This window comes from Ictalurus furcatus, chromosome 18, assembly GCF_023375685.1.
Source record: "Ictalurus furcatus strain D&B chromosome 18, Billie_1.0, whole genome shotgun sequence".
NCBI lineage: Eukaryota > Metazoa > Chordata > Actinopteri > Siluriformes > Ictaluridae > Ictalurus > Ictalurus furcatus.
The window spans coordinates 17,040,362-17,066,406 of record NC_071272.1 but is presented as its reverse complement, the minus strand read 5'-3'; the positions used below and the strand labels follow the sequence as shown (position 1 = coordinate 17,066,406).

The 26,045-nt window shown below is 37.5% G+C and overlaps 1 protein-coding gene across 3 annotated transcripts in view; it reads right to left on the bottom strand.

The window, feature by feature from the left end:
• Positions 1-24,166, bottom strand: part of ncam1a (neural cell adhesion molecule 1a) — a 317,584-nt gene extending 293,418 nt beyond the window's left edge. Inside the window, exon 1 of one of the 3 annotated variants that reach the window (XM_053648813.1) lies at positions 23,887-24,166. In XM_053648813.1, coding sequence (XP_053504788.1) covers positions 23,887-23,938 — 52 coding nt within the window. In that variant the 5' untranslated portion in view covers positions 23,939-24,166. The remainder of the gene's footprint in view (positions 1-23,886) is intronic. The other 2 variants (XM_053648811.1, XM_053648812.1) reach the window with 2 other exon arrangements.
• Positions 24,167-26,045: the final 1,879 nt, after the last annotated feature.

Here is a 26,045-nt window from a genome sequence, read left to right as displayed (position 1 = left end):
TATACTTGCTGCATCACAAACCTTGCTACACACCTACGAATGCAGCTTTGTAAAGGTGAGCCTGCAGGTAAAGCTGCAACAAGTAATGTTAGCCTTAGCAATTTCTTTCATAGCTCACTACCCCACACTAGCCAACTGAAGGCAATAACTGACGCAATTGGTTACTTTATTTGCCAGACCATGCACCTCTATAGCATTACAAAAAATATTAAATTCAAACACGTGATAACTACACTTGAACCCAGATAAGAAGCACTGACTTCGCAGCATTTTATTGAAATTTGCTCCACATGCATCCACAGTAGGGCTGTTACGGTGGCCATGACAACCGCACCACCGCGGTGGTAGTTTGCCACCGCATTGGTGGAGTGTCACCTGTGGTGGTGTCACATCACACGCAACGTTAATGTTTCTGCTTGAATGGGCACTATGACAAAGTACAAAGTACAAATTTTGTTTACAAGTTGCCAGTTGCTATATTAATTTGTATTTATAGCTTACCATATAGCAGGTGTTTTTATGTTACTACACAAATTATATAATCATAATCAAATTCTGCTATTTCACTTCGGGTTTTTGCCACTGTGATGGATCTTGTTGGGAAACCAGATGGTTTCCCATTTGGGAAAATGTTACATCAGCGATCTGGGAACATTTTGGATTCGTGCCTAACGAGAGAGGTGAACCAATAAATTTGGATGAAGCCATATGTCGGCTTTGTGGGGAAAAAGGCGTGTCACCCCGCCGCGTTTTTATAATTTTATTTAATATTTTGCTTTTTAACGGGGCGCACGGTGGCTTAGTGGTTAGCACGTTTGCTTCACACCTCCAGAGTCTGGGGTTTGATTCCCGCCGGGGCCATGTGTGTGCAGAGTTTGCATGTTCTCCCTGTGCTGCGGGAGTTTCCTCTGGGTACTCTGGTTTCCTCCTCCAGTCCAAAGACATGCATGGTAGGCTGATTGGCGTGTCTAAATTGTCCATAGTGTATGAATGGGTATGTGATTGTGCCCTGCGATGGACTGGCACCCTGTCCAGGGTGTACCCTGCCTTGTGCCTGATGCTCCCTGGGATAGGCTCCAGGTTCCCCCGCGACCCTGAAGAAGGAGTAAGCGGTAGAGGATGGATGGATTTTGCTTTTTAACATATTATTTAGGTTACCGTCCTACTGGTATTTTTTAAATAAGTTTTATAGGCTTGTGGTATACTACACTTGTAAAAGAAATAAAGGATTCGTCAGAAAAACGTGCGACCGTGTACTTTATCTCTTTATTATCCACTTCTTCTCCTTCTCCCCGGGGTCAATCACAATACTTTATCCCCTCACAGCGCCTTCAAGCTGTTTCTCATTGCAACAACACAACGAGGATTTATTGAGTTGTTTCAGTGTCGGATGTGCTAAAATAAAGCCTCATTTAATTTGTTTATATTTAGGATTTTATTTAAGCTTATAAAATTATATATATATATATATATATATATATATATATATATATATATATATATATATATATATATATATATATATATATATATATACACACACACACACACACACACACATACATATATATATATATATATATATATATATATATATATATATATATATATATATATATGTATGTATATATATATTATATTATATTATATTACATTACATTATATAGTTATATAAATTTCACTTCCTCCACCCCCCGAAAAAAAAATTGGGGGTGAGAATTTAAAATAAAATATAAACAATTAAGACAAATTAAGACAATTAAGTAATGTTTGAAACTGTTCCTTATACAGCCAAAAAAAAGGACACTAATTACATGTTAAATTTAACTGAACTGAATCATACAGGATCTGTAGTGAATCGAAGTGCATGGAATCATTTCTTGTTTTGTATTGTATAGTATAACACGTATCAATATACTCCAATAGTAAAGAGTGCACACTAGTGATGGGAATTCCAGCTTTTTTTCTCTAAGTCAGATCATTTGGTTTGGCTCCCAAACGGCTCATTGTACTGAACTGTTTTTCTCTGTGAAGCAGTTTATGATATTTCAAACAGTGATTCTTCTCCTTGGCCTAACTGGCTGAAATTGTTTCATAAAATCTTACTGCACCTTCAAAATAACAAGACAACATGAGTATGCATTACATTTTATAAAAATCTATATAAAATTTTAATAAATTTGATAAAAGGGATTGCGCCTTCATCTCCACACTATACAAGCACACGGGTAGAGTTGATGCAGCATAATAGGCACTCAGATAATGATGGACATTATTATTAATGTAACAATAACAATTGAAGTGCAAAACCAGCTTTCTTCTCCACTGCCAGCGTCCATACACAAGAGCAAATAGAGGGTCAACAATGAATGAGGCAGCATGTGTCCCATATTCTTACTCTCACCCAGTCCAACCTCTGCTAGTCCATTATTGGTCAACCACTCTTCTGACAGATTCGTGTCTGCTATTGACAGACAATACGGTGTCCTTTCTGAGTAACAGTAAGGGCACGAGTGTGTCATGCACTCATCTCCAGCTTCTGCAACATATGTCATCGTTGGAAAAGTCATGCTGCACTCATTTTGTCTGAGCTGAAATCCTGAGTAATGGTCACAGCCAGAGGTCGGCATGCAACAATACCTAATGTAGGTTACGACAATGATAAATGTGACATCCTTAAAAGAAACTTGTATTGCATACCTGTGTAGCTTTTCAACAACACAGTAGCAAGAAATTGTGCTTCATTTAAAGGAAGGAAAGAGACGTCCTAGTGACTGAATAGTGATGTGACTACTCAAACACAGCTGCAGCCAAATAGCCGTCTCTTGCCATCTCTTTCTGTCTCTCCCCTGGACACTCGCCTTTCATCCTCTTGTCCCTTCATTACAAAGCAATGCACAGCTGTCACTCTGTTGCCCAGAAACACAATAACTACACACTCCCTGTCTAGCACAGGACGGCTGTTACTGACTGTCTGTGTCTGAGTCAAATTTCCTTGAGCTTTGGTGAGAATCTAAAAAAAAAAGAAAACATTAAACTTTCAATCTCACAGTGCATCATAGCACAAAGGTGGCAATATTGCCAACAAGCAAATTCTAGCCAGCAGAGAAAAAAAAACAACTAATTTTACCACTAAAACCCTAGCACATATTGGTATACAAGACAGCTTTGTTTCAGATATGCACCAAGCAACAGTAACAGGTCCAGTGTGACCACTACTTAATAATAAGCCTCTACTCCTTTTTATGGACTAAACAGACCACACCCCACCTGCTTCACTAAACCAAGGTTGACAAAATCACAGGTAAAAGTTCTACCAGAAGTAAAGCGGGATCTTTTCTGTCCTATGTCCTTTCCCCTTCAGTGAAATGGCTTTTCCACCAATTTTTGGTCTGACCACTTTCAGTATGCAGGTGGCTCTAGTATCACCATAGCAAGCGGTAAAAATCATAAATGACACAGCTAAAATGTACCTCTCATAGCATGAAAGCATGATCACAGTCTGACGTCATCATACATCAAATTAAATAAAATAAGCCTCAGCATGTGTGTTTTTTTACGTGAATTCTTTTGTATTCTGAAATTTCAAAATACTTCATTAAAGGTTTCAATGAAGCACAGCATGAAATAACGATCATAAACTGACTCATAATGAAACTGTCAGAGAGCCCTGGTGTACAGTGTGCCAGTGTGTGTGTCTTTTATTGAAGAAAGAAAATCTATGAAATCACTGTTGACTGACTTTTCAGACTTCAAATTATCAATCAGCCTTGGCTTACAATATGAAATGTTCTTGGCAAACTTAAAAAAAGACATTTTCAGAATACAAATAATGCAATAATGTTGTGTATACTGAGAAAACCATACTTTTAATTTTCTAATGGAGCTTAGCATTAAATTAATGATCATACTCTGATTCATACTGAAACCTGAAAATGATTGATATAAAAAACACCATTTTGACTTTCCTTCCAAACCTCCAATATCAAACAAAAGAACTGAGAAAATCGAACAAACCACTGTACCCTAAACATTTTAATGAAGCACAGCATGAAATAATGATAATAGACTGAGTCATTAGACATCCAATTGTGTCAATGAGCCTTGGCATACAATGTACTATTCTGCATGATTTCTGTTCTGAACCTTCAAAATCATGTAAAAATGAAAGTAATGAAAAATTAAAGCCTCCAGGGACACGGATTCAAATGTGAAAAACTCGGTCATACTAAACATCTTTCATTAAATAAGTATTATCAATGGTAGAGTCAAGAAATATATAACTCTAAACAGGATTTAATTACAACAAAAAGCTACAAAAAAGTCATATTTTCTGTGTGATCAAATCTGTATAGGTACAGTGCCCTCCACTAATTTTGGCACACTTGGTAAAACGTTCTGACCCCAAGACGCAACTAAGTTCTGCAATTCTCCAGCTGTGATCCTTGGAGAATTTTTGGCTACTCTAACCATCCTCATCCCAGTGCGTTGAGACAATACACACACACGTCCAATTCCAAGTTGATTCATAACATTTCCAGTTGACTGGAACTTCTTAATTATTGCCTTGATGGTAGAAATGGGCATTTTCAATGCTTTTGCAATATTCTTATAGCCACTTACCATTTTGCGAAGCTCAACAACCTTTTGCCGCACATCACAGCTATATTCCTTGGTCTTACCCATTATTATGAATGACTAAGGGAATTTGGCCTGTGTGTTACCTCATATTTATACCCCTGTGAACAGGAAGTCATAGTTGAACAATTTCTTGTTCCATCCAGGTGGACTACAAAATGTAAAATATCAATAGGAATATACTTCAAATATATATTTTTTCATATGACTTCATAGGGGTGCCAATCATTGTTGCACACCTATATTTAACTTTTTTTTATAAACCTGTATTGTGTTTGATATCCATGAGTGCAGAGTATTTTTTGTGAATTTTTTTAACTAAAGATCAAAAGGGTAAACAATAAAGACAATTTTTCACAGCCTCCTTTGTTCATATTTACCAAGGGTGCCAATATTAGAGGAGGGCACTGTATGTCAGATCCTGTCTAGCAACGTAAACAACTTTAGAATAGTACTAGTGCTCAAAAAGCATGAAGAAATGACAGAGGAACTTCCTCCATATGTAAGTCACAAACATTTATCAAGTTAGATATTAACACATTTATTCATAAATTGTTCACAAGAGCATTTACACAAGAAATGTGGTACTCATGAAAATCCAATAAGTTTGAAAAAAAAAAACAACAACAAACATTTGAGCTCGTGAGTTTGTGTAAATTTATGTACAAGGAGACTTATTAATGTAAAGTTTAACTGACAGGAGTTTAAATGTTTCACTGTTTAGACATTATCTTTTCATTATCAGTGCTCTGTGAGCATTGATATTTATGGAGTTTTGTGGGTGTCAGTAAATGTAAATCAGTTTTGCTGTGAATGTGTTTAGTAATTTACAGGTAATTAGCATTTATCAACATACATATGTGAACACGAAGAAAATCTGTTTTTCTGTAACTTTCTGTAAATCCGACAGGATTCTCTTTAGCATAGTTTTGCCTACCAAACATTTACACACAATTTAACTAAAAAAATTTCATGAGAACCATGTCATTGATGTATTTTGTACCTATTTCTAGTAGCATAGTGCTCTCCCAGCTCTAGTCACACAACTCACAAGCTTCATAACAAAAAAAGTGACAATAACAGTATGTCCTTTGGTCAAGGTCTTCTTATGTATGGCCTCTTGAAGTTCTTGAAGATACTTTCTGCTGACTAATAAACAAGTACAGAAAAAGATGTACTTGATGTGACTGTAAGTGTTTGAGAGTTAAAATGGATTTTCCTTAGTAATAACGAGTGTGAGAATATTACAAGATGTCCTCAAGTGGCACTAAGCTTTGTGGAGCTGGATCACCATGTTGGCAAATGAACTAATTAAGGCTTTCCCTTATCCTGGTCAAACTGGTGTCCAGAGACTGTCTTTCCCAATAACGCTAATGAGAGCAAGAGTCCTGGGGACTCATGAGGTGCCTCCATCAGCACAAAAGCAGAGAAGAGACACGGTGCTCTGTCCACTGGAAGAGTAAACTTATTCCATTCTGAACTGGGACAGTGGCCTCCTCTTTGTTCAGTTGGCTCCTTGCTGCGATACTCATTAAGCTCCATAAACAATGGAAACAGCTTTTATAATGAGAGGTCTTCAAAATGGCCTGTCTTTGGAAAGCGAGCCAGGCAGGATTTCTGCTACGGTTGAGCAAGCTTTAGAGTTTAACCATCCAGAATGGGGTCCAGTTCACTCTAGCATCTTCTATCACATTTTTTCCCCTTACATTTTGGGGTGGTTTCTAAAGCTCTGACAGGATGATTAATGTTGACTCTACTGCCAAAAATGTAAAGTATGGAAAAATGTTCCCCTTTGTGTTGTGGTTCCCAGGTGCTAGTGATTGTTTTTGCTTCTGTTCTATTCCTGTCTCTATCACTGTCCTGTCATTGGTTTGTTGGCCAATTGTGTTCACCTTCAACTGTCTTTGTGTTCATTGTGAAGTCTAATCAAGGTTTTTTTTTTTTTTTTTAAGTCCGAGCCTTGATTTCCATTTCTAAGCTCCATACACTCCTGGTTTAGACCCTTGCTTGTTTTTCTAGTTTTTTTTTCTTAACATGTCACTCTTTTGACACCAGATATAGACATGGACTGCGATTCTTGAATTGACCCCATTAAAACATATACCAAGTTTATACACTTGCATCTCGTCATCAACAGAAATTCATATAACAAATGTTAGGATATTGGCATCTGTCCAGAAGTCTCATATTTTATAATCTTTAATGCTATCCTTCCGAGCAAAGTGCAGAAATGGATGTTACTAGCTTCAAGACTCTGAATTTGAAGACAGCACTGCAGAGACATGGTGACTAACATTACACTCACAGTTGTTACTCTGTTGACACAGCCCACATCTCGCCCACTCCACACCATCTGGCCCAGTCATAGACAGACGAACAAATGAGGAGGCCTCGGAGCCATAAAGACCAACGGTCTCCGGCAGGCTTTTAGAGCAATCTGCTCCGCATTCACTGGCTTCACCCTAAACGGTTGTCAATCTTAATAGATTTTCTCCACCTGGCCCCAGTCTGAGACTCAGCTACGCATTAAAAATCAATATCCAACTGTTTTTTGTTGTTGTTTTTTACAGAACTGCTGTGACATATTCTCAGAAAAGTAATAAAACTTGAGTTTTAAAAAAAAATAATTAGTGCATGCAAAGTTGTAGGCCACTGTTCAAAATTCACAACATCCAATCAATCACCAAATTCAATGAAGGCTGTAATCACAATAGCATGAACAAACAAAAATACTATTTTAGAAATCAAATCTGTGACTACAGCAGAATCTTCACAGAGTCACAATTGCCCATCCATCTTAGAAACCTTTATCAATTATCTGGGGCTTGACATCTCTTTGTTCCTTAAACCTAAACAGATGTCCAAACTCGGGGGCTTTGTGTTAGCAGTGATCTCACTGATGCCTCCGCAGCTACTAAAAGCCACAGGATATATGCAGGAATGAGAACTCTGGTTATAAAAACATCTTTTCAGAATGCGTAATCCAGGGTAATGTTTTTGTACTTGGAAAAGTAATTTCATACCTTTGTGATCAAGGGTACTGACAGAAATGACCACGCAGAAAAAAAGCCATACTTAATCCTTAATCCGTAACCTTTGTTACTCAGAGCACCACGGTACTACAGAGTGAAAAGGCAGAGGAGACTATTTTTTTTTCTCGTAATCACCTAAAGCCTCTAAACTCCTTTGGCTAGAGTAGATACAGAAGGAGTTTTCATCTCAGCAGGCAACGTCATGCCTGGAATCTTTATGAAAGGAATGCAAAGAAAACCTGGGATTCGGACGATAAAGCAGATGGCTTGTTTTTAGCTTGAAGGCTGAATTAATGGCCCAAAAGTTAGCAACATTTGGCAACATAAACTAGAGTCATTATCTTCATAACACTGTAATATTACAGTCAGAAAGGGCTTCCCTAGGCATATATTTCAACATTAACTGTTAGAAACAGGAGTATTATTTACTTTAATGGTTAGCATCTTGATATTCAAGCCGTGCACTGTGATTACGACGTATTGCAGTGGCAATGGAGGAGTGACACGAGGCAGTATGAAGGGTGGCGGAGTATAGAAAGGCGCACAGAAAGCGATCAAAGGTTAGGAGGCAATCACAGCGATAACATCACGCTCCCCAGCCTCAGCAGGATGCTCAAAGGCTTGTTCCAGGAGATTGTAGAGGTAAATAACAATACAGTAGAATAGCATGTGGTGTGGCATCTTTCCATTGCAATTTTATACAAGTAGCAGACCAAATGTCATTGATGTTTCCTTCAGTGATGCCACTTGCTATTAAAGAAATAGATGCTGATATCAAGAGGCCCTTCCTAGCACCTTTTACTCTATTGGTTATGAAATTTACACATATTTTCTTAACAGGAAAGGACTGAAACCAAATCCCAGCTGGGTCACCAGTGCAATGATCTACTAACCTCAATATCCAAATAAAAATAAACACTGTTGTAGTCCATATTGGATGTCTGGATAATTTGACACCCCACACACACATCAGATAAGGACTTTACAAGCATGTGCACTTTCATTAGGCACGTTTGTCATCTCCTATTCAGAGCATGTGTGTGTGAAAAGAATACTTTCAGCACTCCTAGAACAATGTAAATATTAGTCCTAAATAATGATGTTTGTGAAGAGCAAATGGCCCAGCTCGATAGAATAAATAAAGCGGTATTTAAAATAGCACACTATGACCTAATACTTACTGATATTTACTACGCACTAATGTAAAAGTTCAGTACATAGAAATGCACCTTGTTCATGTTACTGAGAAACTGTACATAAAGAAGCCCTCCGTCCTGAAGACTATCTTATGGTTGAAACCTTAAAGTTAACTATTTTACCTCTGACACTGGAGACACCTTCTAAAAATGTTCAATAAATGTCTCCTCACAGAAAATCTGTTAATATGGTTAATATGGTTCCGGTGCAAGCTGTTACTATAGAAATGTGTTAGAATGAGTGCATTAATATAAACCTGTGATTTGAATTACTGCCAGAGCTGCTGATATTAAATATTAATTGACACTGGGAATTCAACAACGCTGTGGTTTAAGTGCATTTTAATGGCTTATGTATGAACCCACATAACAGCATTTTTTTGACTTACTAACTTTTAGTGAGGAAAAAAAAGAGGTGTTTTGCAGATGTTACACAACATTGAACGTAACTAGAAATGGATAAGAAAGTAAGACGTCATTTTTAAAGTAAAAAAATGCTAATGTTGACAACTTGCTGTTAATTAAAAAAAAAAAAAACACTGGGGTGTGCAATTATTGGAAAATAACCAACTTCAATGTCATAGTAACTCCATCAGTGATAATACTCAGAAGAGCATGTAGCAGTGGACACTATTCCAAACACTGAAATAAACTGCAAATTTTCTACTTTGAGCATTGTCTTTTACTTTTGTTGAGACAAAAAGAAGGTTGAATATTTATAGTTTGAATGACTCAAAATGATGAATCATTACAAATCCCTCCCTAGCATGTAAATTCCCCCTTATTTAGAGGAGACACTTATTTTATATTGATGTATATAGTATATAAGGAGGAGCACCACCCATGTGGTGGAATTAACAAGTAATAATGTCATTTCATAGCTTTGTGATTGATGGCTACATAGCTGTATAGGTTTAAAAAGAAACAAGGATGATAACCAGCCATTACCAGTAAGTTTAAGCTTATAATATTAAAGACGTTATCTTAATCTTTAATTAGGCTACATCTCATTGATAAGGATGTTACACTAGACAATGCTGGTGCTTGAATCATATAATATTTCAGGCAACGAGTAGAGTAAACTTTTTAGGAGCAGGCCCTTGTTTCCAAGATTGGGTACCTTATTGCTTGAACTCAGCATCCACCCTTGAAAATGTTATAATCTGGCTATTCCTTACAAATGAGGCACAATCCAAACCGAGCACAGAGCTGATCAGCTGAGAATTTTGTACTCACAACTTTCCAGGCACTTACTCAGAATCTGAACCACAGAGCAACCCACAGTACTTTTTATGCATTTTATGAATGCTGTATTACAGAACTACATACGCATAACAAATCCCAGTAACCCCAGGCCAATGAGGATGAGGTCAGCTTTGTGTGTATGGGCTCGCTTGTCCTTCACAGTAAAAGAGTCCGTTCAAAGTCAGATCGGTCTTTCAGCTGTACTGAATGCAGTCTTTGCTAATGAAGAAAGTTATTTGTAAATGAAGATTGAATGACAAATGACAAAAACACTAACAGCTAGCTGAAACTTGCATGTGTATGACCTTTAACCCTAATGGTCATTCTGTTACAAGTTAAGCACCCCCCCATTTTTCACCAGACAAAAGAAACACATTTTCACTCTTGCATCTAAGTTATGTTTAATATATTGTTTAATGTCCTTGTCTCTAAAGAAAGTCCAAAATCCAAAATCCAAACTGGGACATCCAAGAAGATTCAAGAGTCATTTCTTTCTGGTGTCATATTAATAGCCATAAGGTGAAATTCAACTCCCAAAAGAATAAACAAAGCAAATACAGCACTCTCAGCTCATCGCTCAAGCATAGCGAGACATTCATCTGGGGCTGTCCAACGCCCCAGGATGAGCGAGTCACCATTGCTAGGTATTACATCAGAGACTGATGAGTCACTCAGAATCACGGTCCCAAAAATCACTATGCATCAACATCTGCAAGCCACAGAGGAGGACAGGGATGAGGAGATGGATAGACAGTCAGCCAAAGAGTAGGTCAGGGAAAAATAGAAACAGAGAGAGAGAAACAGGGAGAGAAAAGGATAACCCCTTTTCCACAGATTTGCTGCTAATGCTCGATTTGGGGCTGATCCAGTCAACAAGCGAATATTTTAAAGGACCGGCCAAGTGTTTTTAACTGCTATAAAAGATAAAGCGTTACATAATCAATAGCTTTGAAATGCAATATATAAAAACAGCAACAAGTTACATCTGGCTTTAGGTCTCAAACATGTCAATTTTGTACCAGTTTACAAGTTAAGCTCAAGCAGGTATAAGGACATGGGGAGAACAAGCAAAACTCCACACAGACAACAACCTGAACTCTAGATCAAAACAGGGTTCATACCTTACCTTAGGAATTCATTAATATGAAATGGACAGAGTGCAACCACTCCATGTTTATTCAAATTTGTACAAATGTCTCATGTGATAAGTTTGAATCTGTCAGCTTCTTTTTATTAAAATTGATTTTAGTTTTTATTTTTTGCTGTGTAGCTGCACAAACGAGGTTATATTAGTAGTAACAATGTATTCAACAGTATTTTTTCAACAATATTTTTTTCAACAATAATTTTCAACCCCTTCACACTACATATCATATTTTTCACACACATTAACTGAAACTAGCTGTTTTAAACCTCAAAATCCAAACAAATACAGATCCTTCTTCCAGTGTTCCCTCCAAAGCCACACCCCCATATACAGCACATGCACATGCCCTGCCTCAGACACAACACCTGAATGCTAATGTGAGTTTAGAGTGTAGCCCCTTGGTTTCTGCATGAACAAATGACACCATATTTTACAGTTTATTGGTCGTCATTTAAGAATTGCCTGAGTTGTTGCCATTGTGACAAAATAATCCCCACTTAAAGCCATCTCTTCATGATGGAAACGTGAAGAATAGTTTCAGAACTGGCACCAGAACCAACACAAGCACTGTGTCACTGGACAAGGGCTAAGCTGGAGAAATGCTTGGTCCAGAGTTGGAGGTTCAGTTCTCTAACATCTGCACTCTACTCATGAGCCTGTCGGCCTGCAACTTTATCCGACCCCTCTCCTTCAGTGAGGAGAAAGTCTTTCAGAGCTGGAGGGGGTTAGTGGCTTTTCAGCATGACAAAGCCCACTCCATTTCCATCCTTTTTTCCCTCTCTCTCTTTCCCCTCACTGCTCTATAGAACGGCTCCGAAGCCAGCACAATGCAAATCAGCCTGGGTCCGCATTCATGCAATGATTAATATGCACAGACCTCCCATTCTTATCAAATGACAAGCAGTGAAAAACAGCAAAGAATTAGAAGACGTTCTGTTGCTACATATGCTTTACATAACAAATTACAGCATTTTTAAAGTCTTTTTATATGCAGCTGCAGTGTAAATAATATTTACATATGTATGCACAATCAGAACAATTAGGCATGTGCACACTGCCTAATTTTAATATTCGAACAAACATAAGAGTTAATGAATGGATATTAACTGCTATGTAGGAAAGGGAAGGAAAAAAATGCATTTTAAATGTGCCGTAATCAAATATAATTTTTCCACTGCAATTAACTTTCCTCCTGTCTGTAACATACACAATATAGCGTAATGCTGAATCGAAGGCAAAAGCTTTACTGAATATCAGCATTACTGGATGTCAGCTTAATATTTCAGGCTGTGGCCTGGCTCTAACCATGCCTGCTCTATCACTGGCTTAAACTGAAACATCATGAAAGTTCTAACTACAACAGAGTTTAGGAACAAAAAACCTGATTTGATTCTCAAACTTCCTGTGATTACAATGGCAATTCACATTTATTAAAATCTGATGGTCAGTACAGAAAGCGTGTTATATTTAGTAATCCACACAAGAACCAGTGTAGTGTCCCAGAGCATGCAGCATCTCTTTTATCCTGCGAGGTCCCTATCTAACACCTGTGTGAGATTAATAATTTCTCGTTTAGTCCTGATGCACAATGTAGCAGGGTCGTTCTCTGCCTCAAAATATTACAAGATGTGGCTTTTCTTTCTTATATTTTCTCAAGGAATTATCGTGCACTTGACAAATACCCGAACAGCGATACGTTTTCTTTCTATAGTACCAATTGATTCACTGGGATTTGCATGACAGATGTTCCATATATTTAAAAAATAAATAAATAATAAATAAAAAACATGTTTAATTGTTGAAATGGTGAAGTTTTCTGTAAGAGGTGTTTATTTAGCATTTTTGGAAGGAGTCTCTGTAACAGTCAGAGGTAACGTTTTCCAAAACATGGAGGGTTTTTCAGTTTTGGGCAACACAACAAGCTGTCTTATTTGTTTTTGTCTTATTAATTTCAAGAATACGGTAAACAGTTAACCATACAGGTATATGAATACTCATAAACAGCCCTAGTAACAATGGTTCAAAAAAAGTCCTGCATAATTGATTCAGTCTGTCACTTCACTTGTCTGAGATGTTTTTTTTAGTTCGGTTCACACATGTATCTTACTGTAAAAGACATCAGGTTTAATGGGCTGCTGAGCTTCTAATCCGATGTCAGGATTTATTTCTCAGACATCTGGCATCGCTAGTGGAAACACTGCTGAAATTACAGATTCACAACTGACATAAGGTCAATACAACATGAAAACAAATGTACTTGGAAGATTATCATTATCGTAACGCTATTTTTCACAGCTGTAATGAGTACAAATACGTAAAAAAAGGCACAAACAAGTAATCAACTTCAGCTGCCATCACTGCTCAGCTGTATCTATTTTTTAAAGCACTTCCCAAGATCAACTGTAATGCGTTGCATTTTAACCGTCATCACAGCACAAAACTTGGTTGTAGATATTTGTCCTTGTCCAATGAGATGTTCACAGTCTATTGAGTAATAACAGTGGAACAGCATAAGGTCCTGGGGTCAGATATGGCCATCTATTATACTCCATCCATCTCAGTGTTACACAGCTTATGATATTTCTTAAGACAGGTACATTTTCTTTCACTGAAATGGTTTTCAGCTCTGCCTCACTGCTTCAGAATGTCTACTCCAGGCAATTGTATGGATCATTACGATGCATTGCAATCGCTAACAAGCATTTTTCAATTGCAAGTTCACTTTTCCAAAGTGTTACACACAGTTCACACAACAGCCCTCAATGTTGTGCCAAAGAGTGAATTATTTTTTTTCCCTCTCTTTGACACAAAAAGCATTCATGTTTTCAATGGTCTTGCATTCAGGTCTCATTCTAGACTCAGCAACCAGCCAAACTGTGTATTTTTAAAGATCAATTTGTGAAAGTATCTAAACAAAGGGCCGGAAATTGCTGGATAATAAAATACTAGATCGAAGTGCAATGAATACCTTAAACCATAATGGTTCACAATACTTAATGATGAATAAACAAAACAAACCAAGACATCATGGTGAAAAAGTGTAATATGTAAGAAATAAAACACAATATTTAAGTGACCGTTTCAGAACTGAGAAACTTTACACATTTTGAGTAGCTTCGCATTTTAACAGCAGAATGCAAACATATACCAAAGAGAAGTCTTCTATTTTCCCCCTATTAAAAAAAGCAGATGAGGCAATCGACATTTGAATCTGAAACGGTTGACAGTTGTGCAGGTGTCTGAAATATGCTTGAAATAAGCCCTGATACAGCTCTCTTGCTTTCCGTCATGGTAAATTGAGATTTTTTGAGTTCATTGTGAATCTATCAATGTGTGTCCGACTTAACTATCATTAAATAAGTATATAATATTAAAGTCAATTGGCCTTCAGTGAAGTGTAAAATCTAATATTTCACAAATAATGTTGATGTTAATTACAACTGAACAGCGATATACTGTAAAAGAGTCTTCAGCATATTTGTGCATGTGTGCATTATAGTAGCTCATTTGCCAGTGGCCATAGAAAATGCTGCATGGTCTTTCAGAATCATTAAATACATACTACCGGAAAAAAAGCAGTCTAACAATAAGAACGTGTCAAGACTTATATATGAATGCTCACTGCACAGAAACAAAAATGTACAGGTTAAAAGAAATAAAAATAAAATATTTCCTTCTCAGAAACTGTCTAGGACTAAGCCTATATAATTCTTATTGCACAGAAGAGTCCACAACATTATGGAAAATTAAAATTTATTGATAGTAAATGTTTATTAAGTCACATTATATTACATAAAGTCCACAGGATTAATAATGAGGACTTCAGGTACTCATGACCTGAATTTTATACTTCACTATCGATGAATATTTAGTTTTACATGTTCAATTACATCGTTTTTATTTAAATTATAAAATGTATACGCTTTTCTGAAGTGCGGATGGCATGACTGCGACAATCAGAAACCATTCATGGGCCAGAAGGGTGTTAGACAAGTGATTTGTAACAGGATTATTTTTATATCGAAAATGTACTGTTATGTTTCTTACTGTTAACTGCATTTACCACCATCCAGTGTTCTGGTGTATTATAAGACTGTGGTTTTATAATAGAATAATATTCTATATAATAGATGTTTGCTTTTGTTTTTTTATTGCTATTGTCAGTTTTGGGGGAACATGGATGGGGGGGTTGGGGGGTTCACCATACAAGTCCCTATAGAACTATACAAACAATAAAGTATTCTAACAATCACATTAATATAAATCTTTTGGTTTCCCTTTCAGTCAGAACAATTGTGAGAGCTGTTATGGAAAATAATTCATCACCTTCTGACCAATCAAAATTGAGAATTTTTTATTGGGGCTGTGGTACTCAGTAAAGCAGACAGAGCATTTTAAACATGTATGGTGGAGTTGGTCTGTGTAATGAAGAGCTGATATCATCCATTGTATTTTCCATATCTGTATCCTCAGCAGAGCCATGACATGGTTCATGGAAACCCTCCACTGCCAAAATAATAACCAATTAGTGGCAGTCCCTTTCCACGGATGGACAAAGCACAGCTACAAAGTGACCTTTATCATACATGTGCATGATAAAGTGACAACTCTATGGACACAATACACTATTTCTTACCCACACAACTCCATCTTGAGTCATTCACATCGTCTAATTTGGAATATAACATCACCTACAATAGTTCCTGCTTCCTCTTCACACACCTGTCACAGTCAACACTGCCTTTCACTTCAGTTAATGCAAAAAAACCTGCTCACTCTGCAAGGGTTATCCGGTAGGGAACACTTTGCTTAACAATCTTCCCTGTTTGCATTGTACTGCATTTCTATCCAAATTGCTGGTTTTCTGACCCACAGAATCGCACACAAAATAACACCATGGTTAGACCAGAGACACCCCAGAGCAGTCAAGAAACCACAAATGAATTCTCTGCAGCTAAAAGGCTGAATATGCATTAAAAAATGTAAATGAATTCATATATTAAGGGATGTCTTGCTCAGAAAAACTTTTGTTTTATTGCTGGTAACCGGCATACATAGAAGTGCACAGAACTGATCCGATTGCAACTTTCTGAAGCTAGATTCTGAAGCTTGTGGCCAGAAAAGTATGCAACAGATGTAAAAAAAAAAAAAAATCAGCAATTATATGCATACTCTAATAATGAAAGAGCTAATGTACTGCCCAGTCCCATTTTAAACTGCAGCAGATCTAGAGAGGTGATGCATATTGATATTTTGTTTAAATATACTGTACATATTAAATAAAAAAACTTTTCTGAGGATAGCAATAGCAAGGAGTGTTGTTTGTTTCTCTGTTTGTTAAACGAGAGAAGAAAAAACATACTGAGGACCGGTAGCATACTGAGCCTAGTTCATCCACACTGATAACTATAAATAAAAACAAATAGCCTTAACACAAGTGAGGTACTCGATCACTCTTCACTACGCTACACCTGATACATCTGTCCACTGCCATTTACTGGAAGAATCCACTACTGACCATGATTTAATTTAAGTCCTAAACAGGGGCGTAACCTGACCTGGGCATTTAGGGCTGTAGCCCTGAAGTTTTTTTCTTTAGCCCTGAATAATTCTCCACTTGGAGAATTTGGAGTTTGTCACTACGTAACCGAACATTAGTAAAAGAAGACGGCAGTGTTGTATTTTTGAATCTTCACTGAAGATTTTAAATCTTCAGAGGCGAGACCAATCAGACAGGGTTTACAGGAAAATACATGGAAATACTGGTGTCTTATTGGCTGTCAGTCTCAATCCTGCCAAACGCTAGCTCATACTGTCAGTTAGTGTAAGGGGAAAAATGGATATACACAGATTTTTTTTTTTAACCAGTGAAAGGGTTGAAACTGAAACACTAATATCCTCTCATGCTGAGCAGGATAACAAAGTGTGTAAATGTTTATATGAGTTCCAAGTTACATGAACATGATATGAGCAGAGCCTAAGAACAGCTAACGTACTTTGCATGGCACTGTAGCAGCTAAACCCATACAATGATAGCTTAGTCGTGCCTCCCCTTGGCTAGCGACACCAAACTAGCCTAGTCTCATGTTAGATAGCCAAAATGTTTTATAGGTTATTGGTCTGATAGTCCTGCAATTACTAGATAACACCCGAGGCTTTATGATATTTAAGATAAATCCTAAAAACTTTTTTTTTTTCCAATTTTCACATTTTTTAAACAATTAACCCTCACATGCAAGAAAAAAAAGAAACTGTCTATATAGTACGTTAAAAAATGTTTTTTCTGATGGAGAAGAATCAGGGCTCAGCCCCGGATGATTAACAGTCCAGCTAACACCCCTGGTCCTAGTCTACTGACACTAACACATTATGTGGTGTTGCTGTGTGGATACAAGGTAGATGAAACCGACAACAGAGTGTATAACCATTATATAAAACCTCACTAAAGTGTTCTTGGTACATCACCAGTCTTTATTTAACAACAGAAGGTTAGACAGGAGCGTGAATAATGTTGCCCAGCGTAACATCAGCAAACCACCTAAGCTAATGCATTAGTAACAGCCAGATGAGGCAGGATGTGAAGGCTTCACAGCACATATTCATATTACAATTCGCAGGTATGTATATTGTGACACAGGATGATTTCCCCATACACTATTAACTAAAAAGATAAAATCAGACAAGACAATGAATCTGCTGAAGACAATCATCGCTCACGTTGCACAGATTGCAGTTATGTTTAGATGGCTATCTGTTCATTTTTCTCTTGTACACATTCACATGACTAGGTGATTTTTTTTATGATTAGCATCAGGATGTTTCTTTCTAAAATGTATTAAATTCGAGGGATGAAATTCTTGTCAGGCTTGAATACAAGGTGTTTATGCAATGTGAAATTGTATTTAGCCCTAAACAACTGCATGTAGACTATTTAATCATACTGTATATTCTTTTTTTTAAGGGATCCCAATAGGTATATATAGCTGTGTAAGGTTTTGCTCTAGTGGGTGGAGGATAGGATTCCTCTCTCGCTGGTCGATCAGCTCGACACGAAAGACGGTCATGGTGACTTAGCTAATATGAGGGAAGTGGATATGACTATAAATTACCAGAGAACACTTAATGATATGTGATCATAAAATGATATGTGATTACAAAAATAAGCTACTAATAATGTTCCATCTTTTTCCATCAATTAACCACAGTTGTGATTTTTCCTCAGATTTTGTTTTTAAACTCACCTGAATTTTGTCACATTTCTGGACTTTACACAAGCCATAGAATTCCAGAGCAAAGACAAAGTGGGGTATAATTTTCTCTGGTTAGACCTATTTCCCCATTTTTTTCCTTTCGCTGGTTCTTTTTTTTTTTTTTTTTTTTTTTACAGTTTCCCCCTCGCAAAAATAGGCCGTTTATGTTTTCGTAGTGGCTTTGAACTCACCGCAGAAGTTAAAGTTCCAGATGTGAACAATTTTGAGACTTTTCTCCCTGCTTGTGTTATTTCTTTTTTCTTGGCTGTTGACTCATCTTAAACTTTGTCTTTCTCTTGAGGTTAAGCTGCAGACGAAACACTTAGGAATGGCACTTTCTTCAACTTTGGTTACTTTTTTAAATGTATGTTTATGAAATCTGTTGATTTCAGTTTATTTTGTAGTTTAAGTGAAATCTGATGAAGGTATGGAGGGCACACATATCAGATTTCTGTTTCATGCCTATTGCTGCGTCCCAATTCACCTACTATCCGTCCTAAATAGTATAAGAGATTAGAATAAGTGTGTCCCAAATCATAGTATGTTGAAATGATTCCAGAGGTACCCAGATGGTCTACTATTTCTGGTGTGGATCCGTAGACACTTTTTCAGCTAATATTTCTCACAACCCCAAAACGGAGTTAGCATTTTAGCCCTCGAGCTGCCAGCTTCGCTTTGAGCTCCAGCGCTTTGCGTGAGGAGAAATCATGACATTAACACAATGCTAAATGGCACTACAGAGGTTGTCGGGGACATTAAACGTCATTACGCCGAACGGGAAAAAACTTTGCAGATAAACTCAGGGCTCTACAGTGCGACCATTTCGCTCGCATTTGTGACTGAAAAGTATTTTGTGCGACTGTGAATAAATATTTATTCGCACCGGTGCGAGTGACCTGTTCGGAGTTGTATAATAAAATTGGGATAAAAACTACAGGAAGTCCAAAATGCATCTACTCCGAGCCACAGTTTCTTTCACACTGCTTTTCATCTCCTCAGTCAACCAAACAAGTGTGGAAATACTGCAAAGAAGCCATTATGATGACAAGTAACTTTGTACATCATCTGCTTCAACTTCCCGATCTCACAAACCGCCATCTTTTATTGATCCCGCAAAATGACCTGAACTTGCACCTGCTCATGTAGACACAGCGGCTTGGCGCGATGTAAATTAATAATAACACTAACACTACAAGGTGGGTTTAATTCAAACTTCTTTATTAAATAATTCCTCACCAATCATAATCAAGAGTTAGTAACTGTTCGGTCTGTAAACATACAGTATGCTGGCGTTCTCCTTCACTAACTCTAATTCACTTCATTTAAACTCACAGTTGCCAGATATCACTAGAAAAGTCAACTCCAGTTTCCATGTTTTGATTTAATCCACCAAAACACAATATTATCAGCAGACATGGACACTGTACTGGGGGACTGATAAACAAACAAAAATAAAACTACTAAAATGTAAAGGAAGAAAATGTGCTTAGTTATAAATAAATCACTTTATATAAAAGAATAGATATTATAATAACTTCATAAAATATCAATAAAATGAGAAATGAAATAATGTTTAATTACTATGGGTTGCATTTAATATATATTTGACATTAAGCTTAGTAAGCTATTTCCTTGGAAAGCTATTAGCCTTTTTCATAATATGAATAATTTTTGTGTTAGTCTACTTTTAATTAGGACTCTCTATTGTTTTTAAGATATTTAAAAATAAATATTTTATGCTTGTTTAATTAGCCAACAGTATCTCATTGCTATTATTTTAACTCAGTTAACAGTGACCATGAGCAGAGAGCTTACATTTAACTGTTTATGACAGACCTCCTGATAAAAGTTTAAATAAAAAAGATGGGTATCTGGATCGGTATCGGCTGTAAAAATCCTGATCGGAGCATCAGTAATAAACGCCATTAAACTAAAGCACTTTGCATTTGACGGGTAAATCAACTCACCCAATCACAGCCTATATGAGATTATTCAGATAATATACACAATATACGCAGAGTGGTTCGAGAACTGACTCCAGCCCAGAACCATGACAGCGGAAAATGTCTAATAGTGTAGCTTTACATATATTTAAGAGGAGCAGACTTCAAACACTGAACATTGATGTTTATTGTATTTGTTTACAAGGTGGACAGGGTAACGGTTGTTTTTTGCATACAGTCTGTAATTTAACTGAAAATATTAAATTTAGTTTATCAGAAAGTAAATTAATTTGTCATGGCTCACACTATGTTTCTAAATTCTGTCATAATTGGCCAGCTCAAGTTTTCTCATGCCTACTTGTGTGTTATATTGTGGCATGAGAAAACTTAATAAATGTGAAAGTGCAATAAAAATATGTTGTCACTAAAATCAATTAATACTCATGATAAATAATCGAGATCTCAATATTGATCACAATAATCTGGATTATCATTTGGCCATAATCATGCAGCCCCACAACTACTTGTGAGAGGGAGGTGGAGTGACTATTTGCTTCACTGAATTCAACCTGCAAACATGGTGGACTATTTGGGCATTTTAGAGAGAAATGAAATGTGGACAAATAAATCAAAGAATGTAAACTAAATTATATCATATAAATTATGTAAAAAATAATGAATGAAGAAGTTTGTTGAAGTTTGTTATGGTGACAGTGTGAGTATCTAGGCAACAACGTTCTCTAACGTTACATGACATGTCAGTATATCCCAATACTTGCATACTCTTTTGCCACACACTCAAAATTATGGACTTTTTCTTCACAAACCGAATACATTCTTTTAGTGCATAGTATAAGCAGGCGAATTGGGGCGCATCATATTTCTCTCTCTTTCTGTGTCTTGTATATATCGATCGCCTACCCTCTACCATATCTTTCATACACAGACACACAAAAGCAGCTGCAAGTCAACATTAACATGTCAACACCTCATGGCACTGAAAGCAAGAGAATCAGTGCACAAGAAAAATGGAGGGAGAATCAAAAAGACTGACAGGTGCAAGCGTGCTTTACAGTTACCTGCAGCAATTTTTTTACCCATCTTACTCTAGTACATCACCATATTCCTGAGCAATTACTCAACAAATTCATCTTAAAAATAGAGCCATACACAGAGAGAAAAAGAGGGAGAGCGGAAAATTGGATGGGGACGGGAGAAGAAACACACTGTGGGGGGGGGGATAGAGAAAAAAGAGACATACTGAGAAAGAGTAAGACACTGTGAAGAGTGTGGGGGGGGCACATACACAGTGGGATGCACTGTGAGAAAACAGAGATACTGAGAAAAAAGACAGTGAAAGGAAGAGAGAGAGAGAGGTTTGAAAATAGAGGGATGGCGGGAGACTGAAAGGATACAACCAGAGAGTGATGGACCAAAAAAAAATGAGTGATAGGGTGATTGAGAGGGTGATAGACAGAACAGAAAAGGAGAGAAGTGATGAGAAGAGGAAAGAGAAAGAGAAGAGAGAAATAGAAGACACTGAGGTAGAAAAGGTGACTGGGGAAGACATATGGAAAAAAGGTGAAAGATACAAATAAAGAAAGAGATAGAAATGGGGTGAGAAACAAAAGGGAAAAAGAAACAAGGATGAGAGATATGAGCAGAAGAAGAAAGGGAGAAATGGAGGAGATAGAAAGACAAGGGAAAGGGAAGAGAGAGTGAGAAACTGAAAACAGAGACACTTATAATAAAAGAGTAGTGGTATAACCCCGGTGTCCTCACGAAATTCCCCCATTGGCCCTTCTCTATCATGGCCCCCTAATAATCCCCATCTGTGGATTGGCCTCATCACTCTCTCCTCTCCACTAATAGCTGGTGTGTGGTGGGCGTTCTGGCGCACTATGGCTGCCTTCGCATCATCCAGGTGGATGCTACACACTAGTGGTGGTTCAGGAGATCCCCCATACTATGTAAAGTGATTTGAGTGTCTAGAAAAGCGCTATATAAATGGCGCTGTAACTGTAACGACAGATGGGGACAGAAATGAAGTGAAAGAGGGATATGAGAAGTAAGAGAGACATATAGAAAAAGAGATACAGAAGGAGAGAAAGGCAGCAAGATAGAGAATGAGAGCGAGATGGGGGGGGTGGTGCGTGTACGTGTGTGAGTGTGTGTGTGAGAGGAGCAGAGAGAAAGAGAAAGAGAGAGAGAGAGAGAGAGAGACTGTATCATTCTCTCCCTCCTCCCCTCCAAACCAAGCAGATCGTGCAGCTCAGCACAACCGCGCGCTTTAATAATAACTGAAATGTGGGCTAATATTGAATCAAAACTTTTAATAACTGTACAGGTTTGGGGTTTTTTTTCCACATCTCGGAAGGCAATAACCTTCCCGCCAACACAACTTCCCAAAACTTGGTCCAGATTGCGCCTAAAAATTCCCTCCAATTATAGGTACTAAAGAGGCTTCATGTAGCCTACTTAGAGATTGTGCATTTACTGTTGCGCGCGCATGTATGCATGAACGTGCACAAAGCAGACCAATATTTTGCACAGCAATTCATTAAATACGGACAAAAAACTCTTTTTGAAAATACGTTGGGCACCTAAGTTATACTCTAACTAAAATGCGCTATTGTTTCAGGAAGTATAGGGCACCAGGTCAGCCTTGCATGCCTACACAAATCCCACAACTTTTTTTCTTTTTTTTTTTATTACGTGTTATTGCACACACAGGAGCGCAGAAAGAATAAACCGAGGTAATGTTGCACTAAAGGCAACGCGCGCGCTTGGTAACTATGCATCTATAACATCACAGTTACATCATCACAAGCAGATGCGCGAGGTCAAAATAAAACCACTGGCTTGTTTACTATCAAAACAACACTTTCCCGATGTGCACTCTTCAGTGAGTCGCGAGTGGCTGTTTGTTTATTTTCGCAAAAACGAGCGAGAGCGCACGTCGCGCGCACCGCCACTGTTCCACATCCAGAACAATTAGAAGCTACTAAGAGGCTCATCTCGCGATGAAACGCGGGCCTGTTATTGGATCAAATGTGAATATATATATATATATATATATATATATATATATATATATATATATATATATATATATATATGAAATCAGAGCGATAATCCGATGAGAATACTACCTGCACCATGCTTCGTTAAAACGCTGAAACCCAAACTGCACGAGACGTTGTTCGATAATAAAATGATGGACGTTAAACGGCACCACTTTAAACGTTAAACTTAGTGAAAACGCAAAATTAACCAAGTGCACCAATCAATGCATCCCGTAGGCTTTAAGCAGTTATAACCGCATCAGGACCAAAACGATGCGTGCAGGATCTTAAAAGTTGAATCCCTTCATAGCATCTTCCCCCCCCCCCCCCTAAAAAAAAACAAACAAATAAATCTTATTAGCATCTTTACCTGCATGTCCAAAGAGCAGCATGGTCCAGATGAGATCCCGTGTTTGAAGCATTGCAATCTCTCTCCGTGAGGAACGTGAATGATGATTGAGCTCGGTTCGTATTTTCAAGCCTTAGCGCGACGCTTCCTGGTCGTTCCCCGGTTATTTGAATAAAGTGAGTAGAGGAAAGAAACGGGTCCGCTGAAAAGGAACGCGCTGAGCGGAATGAGAGAGAGTGGAGCGCGGTAGCCGCAGCACCTCCTTCACAGGAATCAATGCGCCAGTGCGCAGAGAGCGCGCGTCCCCTTTCCACAGTATTAATGAGCCTGGAAAGAAAGTAGTGCGTAGTGCGGCAGATAGCGGCGGGTAATTTGGATTAAAAAAAACTACTAGAGCTCCCAGTGGTCGTATATAAAGGTCAAGCGTTAAGATTGTTCTTTCTCTTTCTCCAGTTTTTCTGAGAAATCCAGAAACCGAATTACAGGCTCTTGGTGTGTAAGAGATTTTAAGAATACACAGAACTCTTGAGAAAGAGCAAAACTGTGCAAAAATGCTCCTTTATTTAAATGCAATCAAAATCAGACATATAGTCCAAATTTTTAATGGTTTAAGTGTACTACTAAACTACAACAACTTCAAACTAGCACTAGTAGTGGCAGCTACTGCGGATCACTGGCATTTGTTTACAATGAGGTTGAGGCATGAGGTTGAAGCATGAGGGCAAGCTCAGGAAAGCAAATCAAGATCAGCCACAAAATTTTAGCCATAATTGAAGCTCCAAAGGTGGCTAAAATGCCTGTCCCAATGAGTTCTAGGAAACGGGGTTTTCTCCATTTTTAACCATCATTCTCACTCAGTGTGTTGTCACTGATTAATTATTGACAAGATTAATTATTGCAAAAAAAAATATGTCTTAAAGTATAACTGTTTAGGAAGAAAATCTGTCATACTGCTAATGTAGTACATCAGGCAAGATATTGTCAGTGTCCAAATTGTATTATAATGATTTTCCACCAGAGTTATGAGGTTAACATGGCTAACAAAACATGGAAAGGTATAACCACCCATTTTCTCCAAAGTTCAATGAATGGCAAGGCTAGGATCAGGCCACTCTTTTGCCTAGTACACTATTATTTAATCTAAGGACAGGACATACAAAACACCCACTGATTATTTTCAAGGTGACAAAGCATACACAAATATCCCCCAACAGAACTCTGATTCTCTGACAATTGAAAAATGATACTTTTTCTGATGCCTGTAGTGCTCTCTGGGACCAGATGGTTTCTCAACAAAAGTAATTTAGTTTAGAACTGAATGCACTTTTCAAGTATCTCACATGCATGCTTTTCAAGGGAGCTGGAAATAAGGAAATAAATAATCAGATTGGAAGTAACACCAACTCCTGCCATAATTAAGGCTAATAAAGGATAATGATAAAAATTTATCATTAAATTTAATTTATGATGGCTTACCATCATTATGTGATATACTGTCAATTATCAATAACCTTCAAAGAAAAAAAAGTGCTGTTGATTGTCTTTAAAACTGTTTTTATCACAACATTGTTAAATTCTTGAATTTGATTGGTCAGAATGTTGTTATAAACCCTCTTTAACAGCATCTCATAGTAGTTCAGGCTATAATTTAGATACTATGTGAGAAAGACATGATGTAGGCGGGAGGAGTAACAGTGTTGAAGGGGAGAGGTACATGATGTGGAATGGGAGAGGTTCATGGTATGGAAGTGGAGAGGAACATGATGTAGAAGGGCAGAGGGACATGATGTGGAACTTACACATATATACGTGTAAGGTGGATGACCTACATTATCTACAGCTAACAAGCTGTTATCTAACAAAGAAAACAATATAATAATTGATCTTGTGACGTTTTCTGTGAGGTGACGTTTATTTAACATTTATGGAAGGAGTCTCCAGTGTCAGTGTTTTTTTAACAGTAAGTTTTCCACCACTGCAAAGTCTATCAAGGACAGAGTACTTGCGTATATGACAAGCTGCATTTTTTTTGTGTTATAAACTAAAGGAAAAGGGAATGGATGGTGAGGGAATGGCTGTTTATAGCTGTGATCGTTTAAGTGATTACAGGTTCTAATTATACAGTTATAAAGCATAATGTGTCGTTCATTAGTAAATTATAAAATCATTGCCAAATTATT